Source organism: Anser anser (genome assembly GCF_964211835.1).
Source record: "Anser anser genome assembly, chromosome: 18".
Classification (NCBI taxonomy): Eukaryota; Metazoa; Chordata; class Aves; order Anseriformes; family Anatidae; genus Anser; species Anser anser.
Window position 1 is genome coordinate 5,879,849 of NC_139739.1, and position 16,707 is coordinate 5,896,555.

The 16,707-nt window shown below is 36.0% G+C and overlaps 1 protein-coding gene across 13 annotated transcripts in view; it reads right to left on the minus strand.

Moving 5' to 3' along the window:
• The window catches only part of RIMBP2 (RIMS binding protein 2), a 151,255-nt gene that overhangs the window by 100,908 nt on the left and 33,640 nt on the right, over positions 1 to 16,707 (minus strand). For 12 of the 13 annotated variants that reach the window (XM_083803680.1, XM_083803675.1, XM_083803679.1 and 9 more), the window contains one exon: positions 3,933 to 4,070. The exons of the other annotated variant lie outside the window; for it this stretch is intronic. In XM_083803680.1, coding sequence (XP_083659806.1) covers positions 3,933 to 4,070 — 138 coding nt within the window. The remainder of the gene's footprint in view (positions 1 to 3,932; positions 4,071 to 16,707) is intronic. 13 annotated transcript variants of the gene reach the window in all.

The following is a 16,707-nucleotide window of genomic DNA, read 5'->3' on the forward strand; positions in this document are numbered from 1 at the left end:
GAAAACTATGTATTGCAAAAGAGCAAAGCAATTACAATTTTTCCACCATGAACATGTGCTAAAGGGTGATATCTCAACAAACTGATGTTGTTATAGAAACTCTGCTGACCTGTTGCTACTATGGCAAAAGTGGCATTGTACTTGCCCTAATATCCTTTTTATCAGCCTTAGTTCAAAATTCAGAGCACTTTAATTTACAATCAGGGAGCTGCACATCATTCACTGCAGCTGCAGGCAGTGTCGAATGCTGCTGTTGCCTGGTAACTCACAGGTAACTGGTGCAAGTCTGTTATATTTATGTACGCAGAAAGCTAATGACAGAAGACGAAGGGAACATTTGTCTGTAGATAAAAATTTGGCCTCTATTTACTAAAATACGGGGTTTTCTTCTAGCAGTGAAGCCACTGCTTAAACTTACAGTACCAGAATTAAGAGCTGCACCTATTTCTTCTGAAAATATTTTTGGTATAAATAACTAACATTTATTGTTCCTGATATAGCTGCAGAAAATCATTAAAAAAGTGAATAAAAGTGAACATAAGTTAAAATTAGCCCCCAAAGTACTGTAACTACACTATGAAAGAAACATTAATATATTTTTTTAGGAAATCCTAATCCTGGCATCAGGGTATCTAGTGCTCTCACTATCCACACTACGATACTACAAAGGACACAGTGTTTTTAAAAAGAGGCTGGTTTGAGCATCCAGAGTTTACCTGCAAACTGCAGTGTCCATTTAGATTTCTTGTGTTGCCTCTAAATATTGACAAACTCAAGCAGCAAGAGTAGATTTAAATGGGTCTATTTTGGACTGAAATGAGCTGCTGAGAAACCATTTCTCTATTCTATTCTGCAGACCCTAATCCAAGCCACTGCTTTTTGTTCTACAACACAGCTTTATGCTTCTTGAAAGCACGAGTTATTTGTGTGACTGAAATTAACAGCAGAATTCCCACTAATTGCAGTGGTATCCAGTTTTTAGCTCAAGTTGGTCTTTTTTAAGTGCATTGGGTCTGGGTCTACAAATAACCACCTAATTTTTCAAATGCCTTCTGTTTGGAGAACTGCACGTGCTGTTAAAAGATTAACTTAAATTTTTAGTGAAGTGAAAGGCAGAAATGCCTTTCACCAAACCTTAACATTCAGCTCACATCACAGCTATGTAATTATTCTTTTCAGAAGCAGAGATGCAAAGAAGGCATTAACAGCTGTTCAAAATATCACATTTATGCACTTTTCTCTTGTCATATTAAATATAATTACTTCTGATGCAATCAAACTTATACCCTTCAAATGGATAAATCTACCACCAAATTTAGAACTGCAAACTTCAAATATCAGGCTCTTACAGCAAAGCTCCAAGCCTTTACCTTCAGTTGAGTGAGATATAATGTAAGAAGGTGAGAACATTAGGTTTAAAAATGGTATCCTTTTTTGAACTTTCTTTAAATTATTGTGTTATTTAGTAGTTGCAAAGTCCTTTGGAGATGAACATATCTATATATGAATAACATCTTATAACTCAGTCACCAAGAGCTGTGGATCAAGTAACTGACTAATATACATGCTCCTCAGAACTCATCATCATTAAAAAATAAATCATTGTATCTTATTTTTAATAACACCTGTTAGTCCTGAAAGGTCTGAAGGACTCATAGTATGGACACAACCTCTCAGAAAATTGTCCTGGTGTTTGCCCAACCTTGTTTTAAGGAATGTTTTCCTTAGATCTACTAAGAATTTCCCTCGCTACAGCCTGTGTCTATTGCCTTTTCTGCTTTCACTGTGCATCTCCACAAAGAAGTTGGTTCTATATTCTCTATAGTCACCCATTAGGAAACATTTTTAGAAAAGTAATAAACTCACTATGTCATCCCTGAACACATGGCCCTCTAGTTTTGGGCAAAACATGCCCAAGCCAATCATTACTTATATGCCACTAAAAGAAGAACCACCATACTAAACATATTTGCTGAGATAAAGACTCAAGACTAATAAAATCATCTCTGTCTTGGGCAAGAATTCAGAGCAATGGTTGCCAATGTTGGGACATAAAGATCTAGAGATCTAGGGAACACATTTCAATTTTGATGTTCTGCTTTGTAAACTGAATTTTAAGATGTATAATTGGCTTAGCACTGGAGAATAATGTTATGCTATCTCATTCGGAAAGAATATTTATCAGAAAAAAAAAAATCCATCTGCATTAGGTTGAGAAACAAAGCCCTTAAGTATATACCTAAATGGAAGTTCTGGAACTTTCAGTTTACTCTGTTCCAGGTAATTCCAAACTCAAACAGAAATGATGTAAACTATGCAAGTTCATCTTGAATTGGTAGGTCTAAACACATTTCTGATGCTCTACTCTTGATAGAGTAAGTTTTTACTATAGCTTGGTTCAGCTGTTAGTAAAAAGCAAAGCTCTAACAGACAACAGACAGATATTTTCTTGCCAAGTCACAAAGTTTCAACATTTCTTTACATTCACAAACAACTGTTCTCCTTCCGCTTGTACTAATCAATAAACAAAGTCATTGTAGAGATCTAAATTTACCAACAATTTTTGTTACACTATATTGTTATTGAATTGAGTGTCAGTTGTGGTTTTTCTTCAGCATTTCCGAAGTGATAGATAAAATATACAAAGTACCTGCAATTCTAGAAGTTCAAATAAGGATTCTTATGTGTCTGCATTAGTGTTAGCATGCACTATTAAGTGCTAGAATTTGTTTCTGCAGCCAGTAGCATGAGCACCAAACACCTGCCCATTGCTCACTCCCCCTAGGCATGCCACACTTCTCAACTGTGCCATTACAACTGTTTCTGCAGCTGCAGAGGGAACTGCATGAGGCACTGATCTGTGCTAAAAATAATGCTGTGTTGGGCAGGGGGGAGAAGTAGCTTGATTAAGCATGCACTTCTGTGAAAAGGACAACTGTGAAATTATGGCTTAGCTATCTCATGCAACTGGCAAGTTTTTAGATGATAACCCCGTACACAGTAGGTCTCCTCTACTCACAGAGCTGCACTTACTGCTGAAAATTGACTGCAAAATTCAACTCAAGACAACTAGTTCAATGTATTTCCTCCAAAAATTTCAGAAAGCTTGTCTTCTTCACAATATTTGTTTTAATTACCATCAAAAAACAAACAAACAAAAACAGAAAATAATCACATTCTATAGTTTTACATTCCAGAAAGAAGCAAACTCCTTCACGTAATAAAAGCAAAAGCAGATAAAACAGCTATTAATTATAGAAAACAAAACATTGTGTTCCATCTAAAATTCTAATTTTAAAAAGAAACAGAGATTTGTCCCTTCGTGTACTCAAAGGTCTTTGTACTTATGTACTAGTATTTTATCTAAAAGGAAGAATTCAAATCACTTAATTTGGGCCATATTTCACTCCTCTCTGGAAGTTTTCTTCAGGTACACTAACATTATCCTATAGTTACTATATTTAAAGGACTCCTGCTATTAGTATTATTTTTTTTTTTAACTGTAAAAGAGTGCTTGAAAATTAGAACACCTGCAAACACATAGAAATCTGACAAGAAAAATCTGCTAACATTAGGAATCAAGTGTCAGGATGTTTACACCAAAGCAGATTGGAGTGTTCTGATCACAACCACGTCAAGCATTGAATCCTGCAATTTTGTATCCATGTAACCAGAACAAAATATTGCAATTCCTATTCATATCACATTTTTATTTGTTAAACTCTCCTTTCATACTTAAAATTATGTCCCAAGTACATACTTATATTATTTAACTACAGATCTACAATATTTAAGAAATCAATACAAAATTTACTGCTGTAATGATGGTGAGGCTAAACCCTCCTTCTCCCAAATGCCCCCCTCAAAAAAACCAACCCTGATGTTAGTGCTCATGCAAGGAGGTTGGGGAGAAAGAGAGAGAGAAAACTTACTAAGAACTGCCAGTGATGATATTCTTGATTTAATGTGGTGACATCAGACTTGGAAATCTGAGTCTCTTCTACAAACTGGACCTGATCAAATGTTTTCTGTGATGTTGCAGGCTGCAGGCATGATGGATCATTTCCAAACTGTGTAGAATAAAACAAATCAAGTGACCAGCTTGTTTAAACCGCATTTGTACTAGCTGACTAGCACTTACTTTTCTTACAACACAGTGTTTCATTAACATATTTTTCATCATATGTTCCCCTGAAAGCTGCTTGAAAGTGATGATTAAATATACATTACAGACAACAGAAGCCAAATGAAACTAATAAAGTCAGGCTTGCTGAATAAACATTTTGTCAGGGTAGGCAACAAGACTGAAGTCCAACATAAGCCTTCAAAATAAACCTTACATAGCATCCCTTGCAGGAAATAGATTTCAGAGGGTAAATTAAAAATTCAGTTTCAATATCTTCTCTATAAAACATAGGGGCATAGAACTAAGCAGAAAAAGTCTCACTAATATTTACCATTAAAGTCTGCAAGTTTGTCAGAATCTCTTTTTGTATTTACAACAAAGTTCAAGCAAAGCTTGTACAAAAGTACCCATGAAAGCCTGTGTTGTTTTGCTTGTTTGTTTCTTTTGGTTAGCTCACTGACACGATGCACAGTGCTCCCGAAAGAGGGATCTTTAGGGTTGATATTTCAAAGCTTTATGGAGTCAGCAACAACAACATTCTCAAATTCCTTTTTAAGATAGGTTTGGGAATAACCACCTCAAATACACTATGTTTTGAAGGAAATATAATTTGAAGTGGCATATATTTCTGAGGAGTACTTGTGTGCAAGGATAACAAATATGTGCAAGAAAGAAATAGTTCTTGCAGTATGGTTAAATCCCCTCTAAAATTTCAATTCAATAGAGTACTTCCAAAAGATGCACAAGTCAAGTATTTGAGTAGTACATCCAGACAGTAGATTTATAGGCCTATTCGTGAGCCATCCCTTGAATTAAGACATGTACAGCACATTACTCATCACATACATACATTAGAAAGACAGACTATTCAGCAGTATTAGGTGCACTGATTAAATGAACAGATGAAATATAAACGTAAACAAGTGCTTTGTTTTTTTTTTCAGAATTTCTCACTAATATGATGAAATAAAAAAGCTGAAGCACACTTAGATGCTCATTTGCTCTACACTTTTGTATTGTATTTTGTTACTAAGCTGGGACTAATCTGTTCAGAGAGTAGCTGTTTTTTTAAATGAAATTTCCAGGCAGGACATAATTAAAATTTAAAAACAAAAAATAATTAAAAATAGAAAAAGACTCGGTATAGCTACAGCACACCCATAAGTATTTAATAACACAGAGATTCAGTATTTTTTTTCTGTATATTCATTTCCCCATATAAACACTACTCTCAGCAAAAGGGAGTCATGGTTTTAAATCATTTAAGTGTTTCACAGAGACAGTTTCTCCAATCCATTTGATTTTTTCTGCCCACAACTGAAAAGATTTACTAATCCGAAGTCCTCAGCACCCTGTTTGACCTTTCCATAACTATCTTTTTAATAAACTTTACCATGGTGCAACTGATAGAATTTAATTTAAACTTCATTTGGTATTTTTTTAATTGGAAGATTCTATAAGTTGATACCAGTACCAGACATGCTCCTAAAGAAAACAGAGAGTGTTTTTTGCAGTTAATTTCTATAAGAACTGACTCTGTCCTCACTTTGCACAAAGTCTTTGCAACTCTGAACCACATGCTCTATCTTCACATCCCTCTTTCTTGGTATTCAGTCAAAATAAGTATGTGCAAAGGTGTCAGAACTCTCAAAGAACAGTTTTTATAAATAAATGCTGTTTCAACCACAGTTGCAAAGCAGTAGGGTACCTTTCCATAATATTTTCTTTGGGTTGCGTTTCAAAAACTAGAAATTAAAATAATCCAAGTTGAAAGATCTGCTGATTAAGTTCAGCAAAACAAATTCATACAAGCCCCATCCTTGCAGAGATGGCTTCATTTCAGTTACACAGAGAGAGCAGGAAAGAATTTCTGAAATGCTCAAACGCAGCCCACACAGTGTAACATGCCTGGGATCGAGCACATTGCTCTGTGCAATCTGTAGGGGAGACATGACACCAGCTTCTTGCCACCCTGAAAATAATGCCTAGCCCTTGCCCTGTCTACTTGTATTGCAAACTATCTAGTTACCAGTTCCCACCTCTGTACAGCCAACAGTTCCACCTTTCATCCCTCAATTGCCATATTTTCACATAAGCACCTTTGTGCTTCTTTATTATGCCCAGGAAGTTTCCCTGTGAGGATTTGCCAAAGCTTTCCAACTGTCCTCCTTAAAATTCTCAGAGGAATCACTCCTCTTGTTACAGGTATGTAGCACAACTGTCTCTGGAGTCTGAATTCATGCTAAAATCCATAACGTAACAGAGAAGGGCCAACATCCTGCAAGCAGATTCATTGGCCTCAGTAGATGATAAGCATAAATAAGTGCTTTGAATGTTTTTAAAAGTCTTATTCTTCACTAAGACTGAAATCTAAACATAATTTTGGATAGGTCCCCTCCACATGAGAAATGGCAAGGCATATGAATTGCATCATCTAGGCACAGGCTAAAAATCAAAGGTTATTGTTAACAGATTGTTCTGAGTTTATGATAGATACTTCCACTCATACCCCCACAATTCTATCTATGTTTAAATGTCTTTACTTACGTAATGTCTAATGTCTTCATCAGCACCAATTTAATTCTGATGGCAACTTCAAGGCTGTACTTCCAGGGCATGGGAAATCACACTGAAAAGCACTCATCCTTACATTTCTGTTAGGCTTGGGCCTGGAAGCACAGGATCTTTCATTTATTCATGAGTTTCCTGAGAAGAACTAGTGGTTGCTTTGTGTCAGCTGAATAGGATCGTAATTCAATCTTCACTGGAACCTGTTTATCTGAATGACTCATTTAGGTGCAAGCTGACTGCTAAAGAACTCTGTTTCATAACAAGAGTATTTTGTTAAAGGGAGATGTGTTTTGAGAAGTCACTTTACGCAGTTTATGAGTTTATCAAAGTTTGCTTTTGAGAGATCACATTATTTCTCAAAAACATAACCAAATGAAGTGAGGCACAGTCACACCTGCCAGTAACAGAACGCTGCAAGGATTGCATCACTGGGTAGTAGCACACTGTATGGGCACCCGCCTCGAAGATGCAAGCTCACAGCTGCATGAACACTAGAACAAATTTGTCTTCCAACATTTCCTATCCTTTATTGCACTCATTTAAAAACCTCTTCTTAGTTATGCTTTTGTAGCTGATCTTTTTCCAAGTATTCCAGGGATCTTAACTAAGTTAATCTTCTTCCTCACACCATCCCTATGCAAAACCTTTTGCTTTTATTTGCTCATGAAATAATCTAAAAGGGATTAAATACATAAGATTCATTATTGGGTATTAACTGAAAGCAGACATTACCATAAGCAACAGTTCTGAAGCTGTAACAATTTAGGATGAATGGTCCCCGAAATGGAGTAAGAGCCAAAAGCAATGGGCGACTGCTTTCATGTACAATTTCTTACTAAGACATAGTTCACTTTGTCCTTGACTGAAATGCAGTTCAATGACCATTGCTGATGTAAAACCAGGGGTTCTTGCAAAACACCAAGAAACACAAAACTGAAGCTTATGGCCAGTGAAAGCAAAAATGGACTGCAGTCAGCCAACACAATTTGAAATTACTGCGGTTTGATTTGATGAAGGTCTGCATACTAAGTATGACGAATTACTATTCTGACATTGAAATGAACAAAACATTATGTGCAAAAAGTCATCTTTGAGAGCACAAAAAATAAATGCTGGAGTACTTCATCTTACCTAAAAGACATCATGGCTACTTTCAGGACATCCCAATAGTTCCACCTAGGTCTAGAACAGAGCACTGATCCAAAACTGAAGCCCAAGGAAATATTAAATGCTATAATTTTCTCAGCACAACTGAGCAGCTTCTGGGTGTGTTTCCTTAGTTTCCTACCCTGTCACTGGCCCATTCCTGGCCATGTGTAGTTTAGAAGGTCTGACAGGGTCATGGGGCAGTTAATTTGGCTGCAGGCAACCACCTTTCTAAATTACACACATCAACCCATGCTGTACTCTTCGTACAGTCTTGCCAAACTTATTACAACTCTTCATTATCACCAAGTCTTATCCAAATCAGCTGATCTACACGGCCACTGACACAGGAATACAGCAGAGGTTAACTTCAAATGATATATACAGTAATGGGGGAGAGACAGGAGAAGAGGTAAGAAGCTTTCTACAACATCAAAAGGCTTTTATAATATTGCTACCTCCTAAGAAGGAAGCCCTGAGGAATTACAAAAAAAAGCTGTCTGAGGAAGAAAAAAAATTGTTATTATTTGTGAAATCATTACTACCCTTTAAGAAGATACTTGCTATTAATCAAAGGACTCAATAAGCAAAACAGCATTGCATTTACTTTTTGAAGTTGTTCCCACAACATGGCAGACCTAATTTCTCTACTCTAAATGCGTTTTGCTCATCTGTTGCATTGTGCCCCTGACCTTGCACTCTAAGACCTGGACTTGGCTGCAAGAGATGAGGGGATGTATTCTGTCAGATTAGAATACAGGGGGGAAACATAATGCAGGTGATCCAATAATTTTTGCATAGGTGAAGAATGTCAGTGTAAAGCTCACTAAAAACATGGAGCTGTAATGGAGAAATCTGAGTGGGGGGAAAGAAATATGAAGTGTTTGCCTGAGAAAGCCATGACTACTTTAAAATAACAGAACCTCTGCATCAGTGTGATGTTCTGATGTTTCTGTCAGAAACAACGAATATATATATAATTTTTAATTTCTCACTCTTGGATTTCTTTCCTTTTTTTATTTTTATTTTGGCTCAAAGGTGAAACTGAGCTAACAGGTAAGTGTTCATTTGAACATGAAAATAAAATTTTGAAAGGTGCTGCACTAATGATCTTAGAAATGGTCCACATACCAGGTTTGGCACCAGCAGTCCTCAAAAAACATCTCAAATGCCATCCAGAAAATCTAACTCTTAATATCCATTCAAACCATGCAACATATGTTTGTTTTAATATTCTGGTTTTAAGTTAAATACTATCCTCCAGGCCTATTACAACTGAAAATATGGAAATACTTTGATGATATTTCTCCTATGATTTGAGAGTTTGCTAGTGTATCAAAGAATTCCTAGTTTTGTACTATTACTTCATATTTTGAAGGTACAGAACAAATTAATTAGCAAGATCGTGCCACCTCGTCCTTAATCTTATTAGAAAAGACTAATGGCTACAGAATCAATTATTTCATAGAGATTACAGCTTTAACACCATTAGCCTTTACATCACACAGGCTCATTTTGAAGTTTCAATTCCATTGTAGTTTCCTCCACTAGTTTAATTACAACCCTTAATTAAGTCCTTTCTTTAATCAACTTTATAGCTATGTCCATTCATTTATGACTGCATATAAAATAAGAAACAAAAAGCAACTTGCAAAACTATAAGGTGAGTACAAAAGCTTTCAACGCATTTGGCTGGCCTTAACCTCTGTTCCAAGAACTTTAAGCAATCCTTCCTTTTAAATATCCACAAGTCCTAGTTTTGGCTGAGATAGAGTTAATTCTCTTCATAATAGCTGTTATGGTGCTGTGTTTTGGACTTGAGATTAGGGATGAGATTAGTGCTGATATGCATATGTAAATGCTTTTCATTAATGAAAAAAAAGATGTACTTTTCACAGTTTGCAGTAAAATGCAATTTCAATTTTTAGGAGGAGTTAATGTTTGAGCCTTGATTCCATCAGATCAAAAAGATCCTAATATATATCTTACATCTATTTCTGTTCATCATGAACCTGGAACTCATTTCTGAACACTCCTTGAAGATTAATTTGGCCTTGTATATGCCTTTGTCTGCATCAGGTGTGTTGACTTAAGCACTTGAAGTTTCCAAAACATACTGGCTTAAAGAGTAGTTGTTGTTGCTAATATTTTTGGCATTTCAAACCTATTGCAGACGTACCCTGAAAATTATGCTGCTGTATATAAATCCTGACCTCAATCCTTTGACCAAGAAAGCCCAATTTTAATCTCATTTTTGCTGACCCTCATCTCTCTACAACATCTATATAAGGAAATGTGTGTGTACATATATATATACACACTTAAATTACTGTTTCAAATAAAAAGGCAGTAGTCTTCCAATCCAAACAAAACCATTGTTCACACTTCCTAAATCAGACATAATTTTTAAAAACAGCTTTCTGGTAATACTTGTAAACTTAATTCCCTTGATGGCACATACACAGCAAACCTCAGTTTTCTTTTCAGTATAATGCATTACCTCTGAATGTATGTCAGTGGAATTGCTACCTAACATTCACTCCATAAATACACTAACACATAAGCATTCACATGGTAAGAAAAACTTGTCAGATCTAAACAGAAAAGCATCAATATGTAATAGCTCGATATCAACACTGATAGCAGAATACTATGTTTTTAATGTTTGGTATTTTAACAGAAAAAAATAATATTTTTTGCAACAATAGTACTATTTCAAAAAGTTTTAAAACATTCTCCATTAACCTACAGAATCTTTCTTACTTGGTGGGCAAGTGCTCAGAGACAGAAGAGGCACTGTCTTTGTTCCTAAGAAGTTTCTAATATAAACTTTTAAGTATTTGACACTTAGCTGGGCATAAAGGAAAAGTGCTGGTCTGCACTGACCTGATGAGATTGAATGCCTAGTAATAGCATCTATCCATCCTTGAACTAGCTCCTCTACCTCAATCTCCTTTTTTTTTTTTTCCATTAAAGAAGAGAGTCAAAAGCAAATTTTATGTTCTGTCCTTATTGCAATGCTGCAGATAGCATAGCCATATCCTCTTGTTATTTTTGTAATTTCTTTCTTCTTTAGCCCCCACACACTGAGTCATTTTTTTTTAACCTGCCTCCTTTCCATCCCAAACTCTCTGTCATTATTGAAACTTGTTTTCAGGCTCTCATCAGGGTGTTTCTTGATTAAGGCAAAATCTTTGCCAACCCAAACACACAATTTGCCCTTTTCCATCTGTGAAGCAAGCAGCTATTGTTACTATAATATTCGTTTGTAAATTATTTTTGAGTTTTCTGATGTGCTAAGCAGGAACTGATCGCTCCAGAATGCAAAGAGCTATGAAACACCAAATAAATCTGGAACAGCAAATTTTCCCATTGGTCTAGGCCCATTTCAACTTTTGTTTTGTTTGGTGACAAATTCTCCTGTCATGGTATAACACATTTCTTGTCATTTCTTAATAAAGAGCCTAAATATTACTTAAATTCTCTATTTTATATTCTCATGCATAACTGACAAAGCTTTTTAGTGACATTTTTCTTTAAGATCTAGTAGAATAAATGTACCAAAAGCTAATTAGCAATAAAAATGAAAAGTGCCAGCACCCTCTCCACATGCAAATTTCTTCTCAAATACAAAAAAAAAAAAAAAAAGTGAGACCAAGGGAATCCTATTTCACTGAGCAAATTAACAAAAGGTCAGAAAGCTTGATCTTTGTCACTGGTGTACTCTGTCTGAAAGCTGAACTGCCATTTAAATATTTATAAGGGAAAGCTGTAATTGCAGGTTGAGAGCTGTGAGACAGCTCTGTATGTACAACACAGGAAACTTTCAAAATATTCATGAAATGGAAGCTATTCCACCAAAGGAAAATTTAAGTGAAGGAAAAGAGTATTAATTTGACATTTTAATCATTTCTGAATCAAGATACGCAAGAAGGTGATCTGAAACCTTACTTGTGGGGCAAAGACGTGGAAGAGAAATTCAGGCTCATTAGCCACCAAAAACTGGTGAAAATAATAGTTTCTAATTAAATGACAGCCCAGTGAGCAGTAGATGGAACCATGCTTCATTTTTCTATTTTAAATGAAATAAAGAAAAAAAAAAGGAGAAACAGCTGCATATATAACAAAACAGAGAGATGTTCCAAAAATGTTTTAGAACCTGCTGCATCTTTTAACTGGCCTTGCTGCTAGCAACAGTGCTCTCTCTCAGCAGATTAAGGATTCTTGCCACATAATCTCCCTTCCTGCCTGATTTTTAGTCCCTTTAATTAAACTAAACATAGACTTGTCTCTCTAGTTTGAAATCCACTTTATTACAGATTCTTTGCAAGCAATTTATTCTATTTGGCACCGTAAGCAATGCAAGACTCAGAGAATTCAGTGTCAATTCCTCCTACAGGAAAAGACAGATAATATGAATCAAGGTGACCAGTCTACAACACACCAGCAAGATGTGCCATGACTGCCTACGCTGCCATTCTTTATCTGTGCTCCCTTCCTTTTCACAAGACCAAATATGCTTCAAACACATGATGGAGAGTATTTCCATTTTGGTCACTTAGTAAATTACCTTCCAGTCACATGAAACACCAGCCCCAGAATTACTCCAAAAAAGGCCGTGCAGACCACAGCAACCAAAAGACAAAATATCACGTTTACACAGGTGAGATCATATTTTGAGATAAAGATGTTTAAAGAGCTATCTTGCAAGAAGCCAGATGTTTGAAATGGATGTAATTGCAAGATCAATTATATATAAACTGTTTACATCAAAAAAATATGTGCAGTGACTTTGATAGGATCACTTCTTAAACATCTGAAGATAATGAATCTTTAGCTTAGACTTAAAGAAACAACTAGTCTGATAAGTACTGGGTTGAAATCAAATGTAACCTGTTGTTGGTCCTGCTCACTCCACTACTTTAGAGAAAGTATAACTACCTGCATGGTAATACGCTCTCATTTTTCCATGATATTGGAATTTTTGAAATCAAACAATTTCTGAAATTCATACTATGCATTTCAAAATAAAGAACAACAATTTCCTCTTAACAGACTTTTTGGAGCATATAATAAAATATGTTTATTGGCAAAACAAACCAACATCTCAAAATATGTCACTGATGACACCTGGTGGACTTGCATAGTGATTTCTACCACCTTTCTGAATATATTTCATGCTACAGGCACTTGATGTCATCTTTAAGACAATAGGTCATGTAAGGATCCCCATCGCATATTGGATTCAGTATGAAATCCATCATTCCATTTTGCATTCGTGGCCTTTCAAAGAAAAATGTTCTTGTGCTACAGGATTCAGAGATGCAAATGCCACTTCTCAGCACTGGTGCGAAAAAGAATAAAGGAAATTATGGAAGCTGCAAGGTATCATTACCAAGTAAACTCCTTGATCCAGAGTAAATAGCCTTATACGTGATCCATGAGCATCTTGCACTTCACTCATGTCTGGAATGTCAGCCAGGATGAAAGTTGAGTTAACTACATATAAGCAGCTCAGTTAATGAGATCGTACGTTTTCAATAAAGGCTTTGGGGTTTTTTTGTTTGTTTTGATGAAGGACTGCTTAAGAGAAAGATTTCTATGCCAAGTTACTTAGCAAGTGTTAGGTGAAAAATCCACAAAGAATTATTATGGACAGCAGCTCTTTCAGCAGCAAATTGTTGGAGCCTGGAAGAAAATACCTGCAAAATGCAGCTACAAATTTGGTCTTAGTTTTGTCCAAGCAAACTACTGATCACGGCCAAAGAAAGTATGCTGAACTAAGTGGACCTTTGCTTTGAAGTAACTTTACATTCTTAGAATTATGTCACATTATGTTCTTAAAAATTTCTACACCCACCCTTATCACTCATGCCATTTGTTAGCTTTAAAATCCATGATTACATGAGCATTCATTATTCCATTCAGTGTTCCTGATTCCAGCTTGGCATTTGTGAAGCATGAGAGTATTTGAAGATTGCTATTTCAGCATTCCTAGCTGGCACATCCATTCAAAGCATGTTCATGTGAAGATATAAAACATTCCCTTTATGCCAACATTTTTTTTCAATAAAACATGACCTATGTCATTAGTTATTTAAAGCAAACAAAAAGGAGTTCTGAATGTTACTGAAGCAAAAGAACTGATTATCTAAATTAATTTATATGAATTATATTTTTGCAGGAGAATGGGCCAATAATGAGATTGAAGGAAAAAGGCAATATTTTACCTAGCTCTAATTAGAAGATAACAATAGTTAACTCTTTTTCCCACTTGGCCAGATGCCAGTGCCAGAGAAGGTTTAAAATTAGATTCCATAGAGTAGGATTTGCATTTCACACAAATTACTGGACTCCTAATTAGCTCAGATTTCAATGACAATACACCTGCCCCACCTCCTACCAGTACACTTTAACCCATTTATAAAATCCACCTCAGTACTCTATGTTTTAGATGGGTCTTTCGCAGGGTCTACCACCTTGAAGGAAACGCCCATGCAGATTTTACATATAATAATGCAAAATGACTTGTGTATTGCCAGTGCCCTCTCCTGGAAGAGATAAGAATGGGACAGATGTCCGTAGTCCAAACTGTTCTGGATTATCAGGTAACTGGCAACTGTTCTAGAGCTCCTGATTTTTATATTCAAGGTAATGTTATTGAATTTTAATTCTTGCCTGTAGATGTAACAGTAACAACTGCAAAATGGCAAAGCAACAACAAACTGGTGGTGATGAGGTAAACTGAATTCTCTTAAGAGGCTGATAACATGAGACCCTGTTGATTTCAGCCAAAAAAGCACTTGCTACTTTGGAAAATGAGCTCTAGCGATAGGCAAATTATCAAGCTTAAATGTGACCAGATACTCATTTTCTAGATTGGTTGTGACAAGTTTGTGACCTTTAAAAGTATTGCTTGTTCCACTAGTTTGGGCTGTTAATGTCCAATGTTACATCACCTCTTTCATTGCATCAATGAGTATAAATGAGTAAGAAATGTTTGACATCAGCACAAGAATGAGATTCAGGGAATGCAGATCAACTTCCTGGCTCCACAGACTCAACCACGGAGCTTGGATAATTCATTCAGCCTCTTTGTAATGAGGAAGAAGTGCTTCAAGTCAAGCAATTTAGGAATAAACTATAAGAATGACATGGAACCACGCAAGTACCATAGCCATGACGGATTATACAAATAGTTCAGTAGGTAAAATAATACGGCCATGATATGTAAGTTGGAAAAGTGATTTCTAATTGTCCATATCAGTAAAACCACTCAGTGCTGGTGCTTGATTCCTGACATCTCTGTTCAAATACACTCCCAATCTTAGCCAGATTGAACAATCCCATTATGACAGGAAATAGAAATGAAACACTTCTGAAAATGCTAAGTTTAGATTGAGGGTTAATTATACAGATCTAGCTTCAGATGAATAGTGAACTTGATTGTGAATTGGAAGATTGTTGTTTAGAGTTTTTAATAAATAAATTTAAAAATTAGAGCTCACTTGTCACTTGCAACTCAAAGAAAGAACAATAGGCTGTACTGGAGGCTATCCAGGCATGTAATCACAGGACTGGAACAGAAACACCCCATAGTCTACATTACCAGAATGATAAAATAAAAACAGACAGATGACACAAGAAAAACACTTGATAAAGAACAATACACACATCCCAACTAATTGAGAAAATTGTAGAAAAAATTATTATCTATTTTGATTTGACCAATGAACTGCCTGGCAAAATGAACTGCTTCCTTCCAGATTAACATAACAAAAATTATCCAAAGCTTTGGTCTTTAAAAATAAATAAATAAATAAATATTAAAAAAAACTTACCACTACTGTAAAACTGTAACAGAGAGGCAGTATAGTTTAGAATACCAGATATGGCATCACAGAAGCCCTAGGATCTATTCCTACCATTCTTACTTGCCCTTCCTATAAGATGTCTAAGTGATACTTCTTTTCTACTCAATTGCTTCAAAAACGTGAACTCCAGACCCAAATCTGTATTTTAACAGTCAGTAAACACAGGACCTATAACAATGGGGTTGCATTTGTCCCATTTATCTAGTACATAGTGGTCAAGTGACAGTAATTTATGCAATCGAACATCGGTCATGTTTGTGACAAACCTAGCTTGACTCTCTCCTCCTAAATAGGTGGTCTGGCAGGTAAGACAGTATGCATGCTTTCTAGTACGTGCAGCTGCTATAAGGAAGTGTGGGTGTGAAATACAATGACACTGAATTGGTCTGCATTTCCACTTAGTTCACCTCCCACTTAGAGCCCTGACAGTGCATTCAGTGTATAACATCATTGTCCCTGAACTGTTCCAGTTTTTTATTACCTTGGGGAACATACTAGCATCTTACTGTCTTAGCCAATACACAGGGACTTGCCTTTGATTTGCATGATTATCTCCCTTCCAGAGAGCAACTCAGCAATTCTTTGTAGCCCTGTCTTCTAAAAGTCCAGTACACTGAAGTCATGATGCATGCTCAGTGCTTTTGGAAAACAAACAAACAAAGAAACAACAAAATGTATACAAAAGTCGTAGTACCAAAGTCAAAACAGACATATACAATCTCCCCCTTAACATTACATCTCAAGGCATACGAATGTGCAGGCCACTTTTCCATTAGTTTATGTTGCAATGACCACATTAAACAAGCCAACTGTTTCCCTAAAAATTTGAGAAATTAAACAATATTAGTGCTCCATGAGTAGTGAGGGAATTATTCAACAATCACATTAATGCAATTCCCAAAATGCTCTGACACCCTTTTCTCTATCAATGATGACCAACAGTTTGCGCTCCCTCTTCATTTTTAGAGCAGACATTCTGTCACCTTCTTA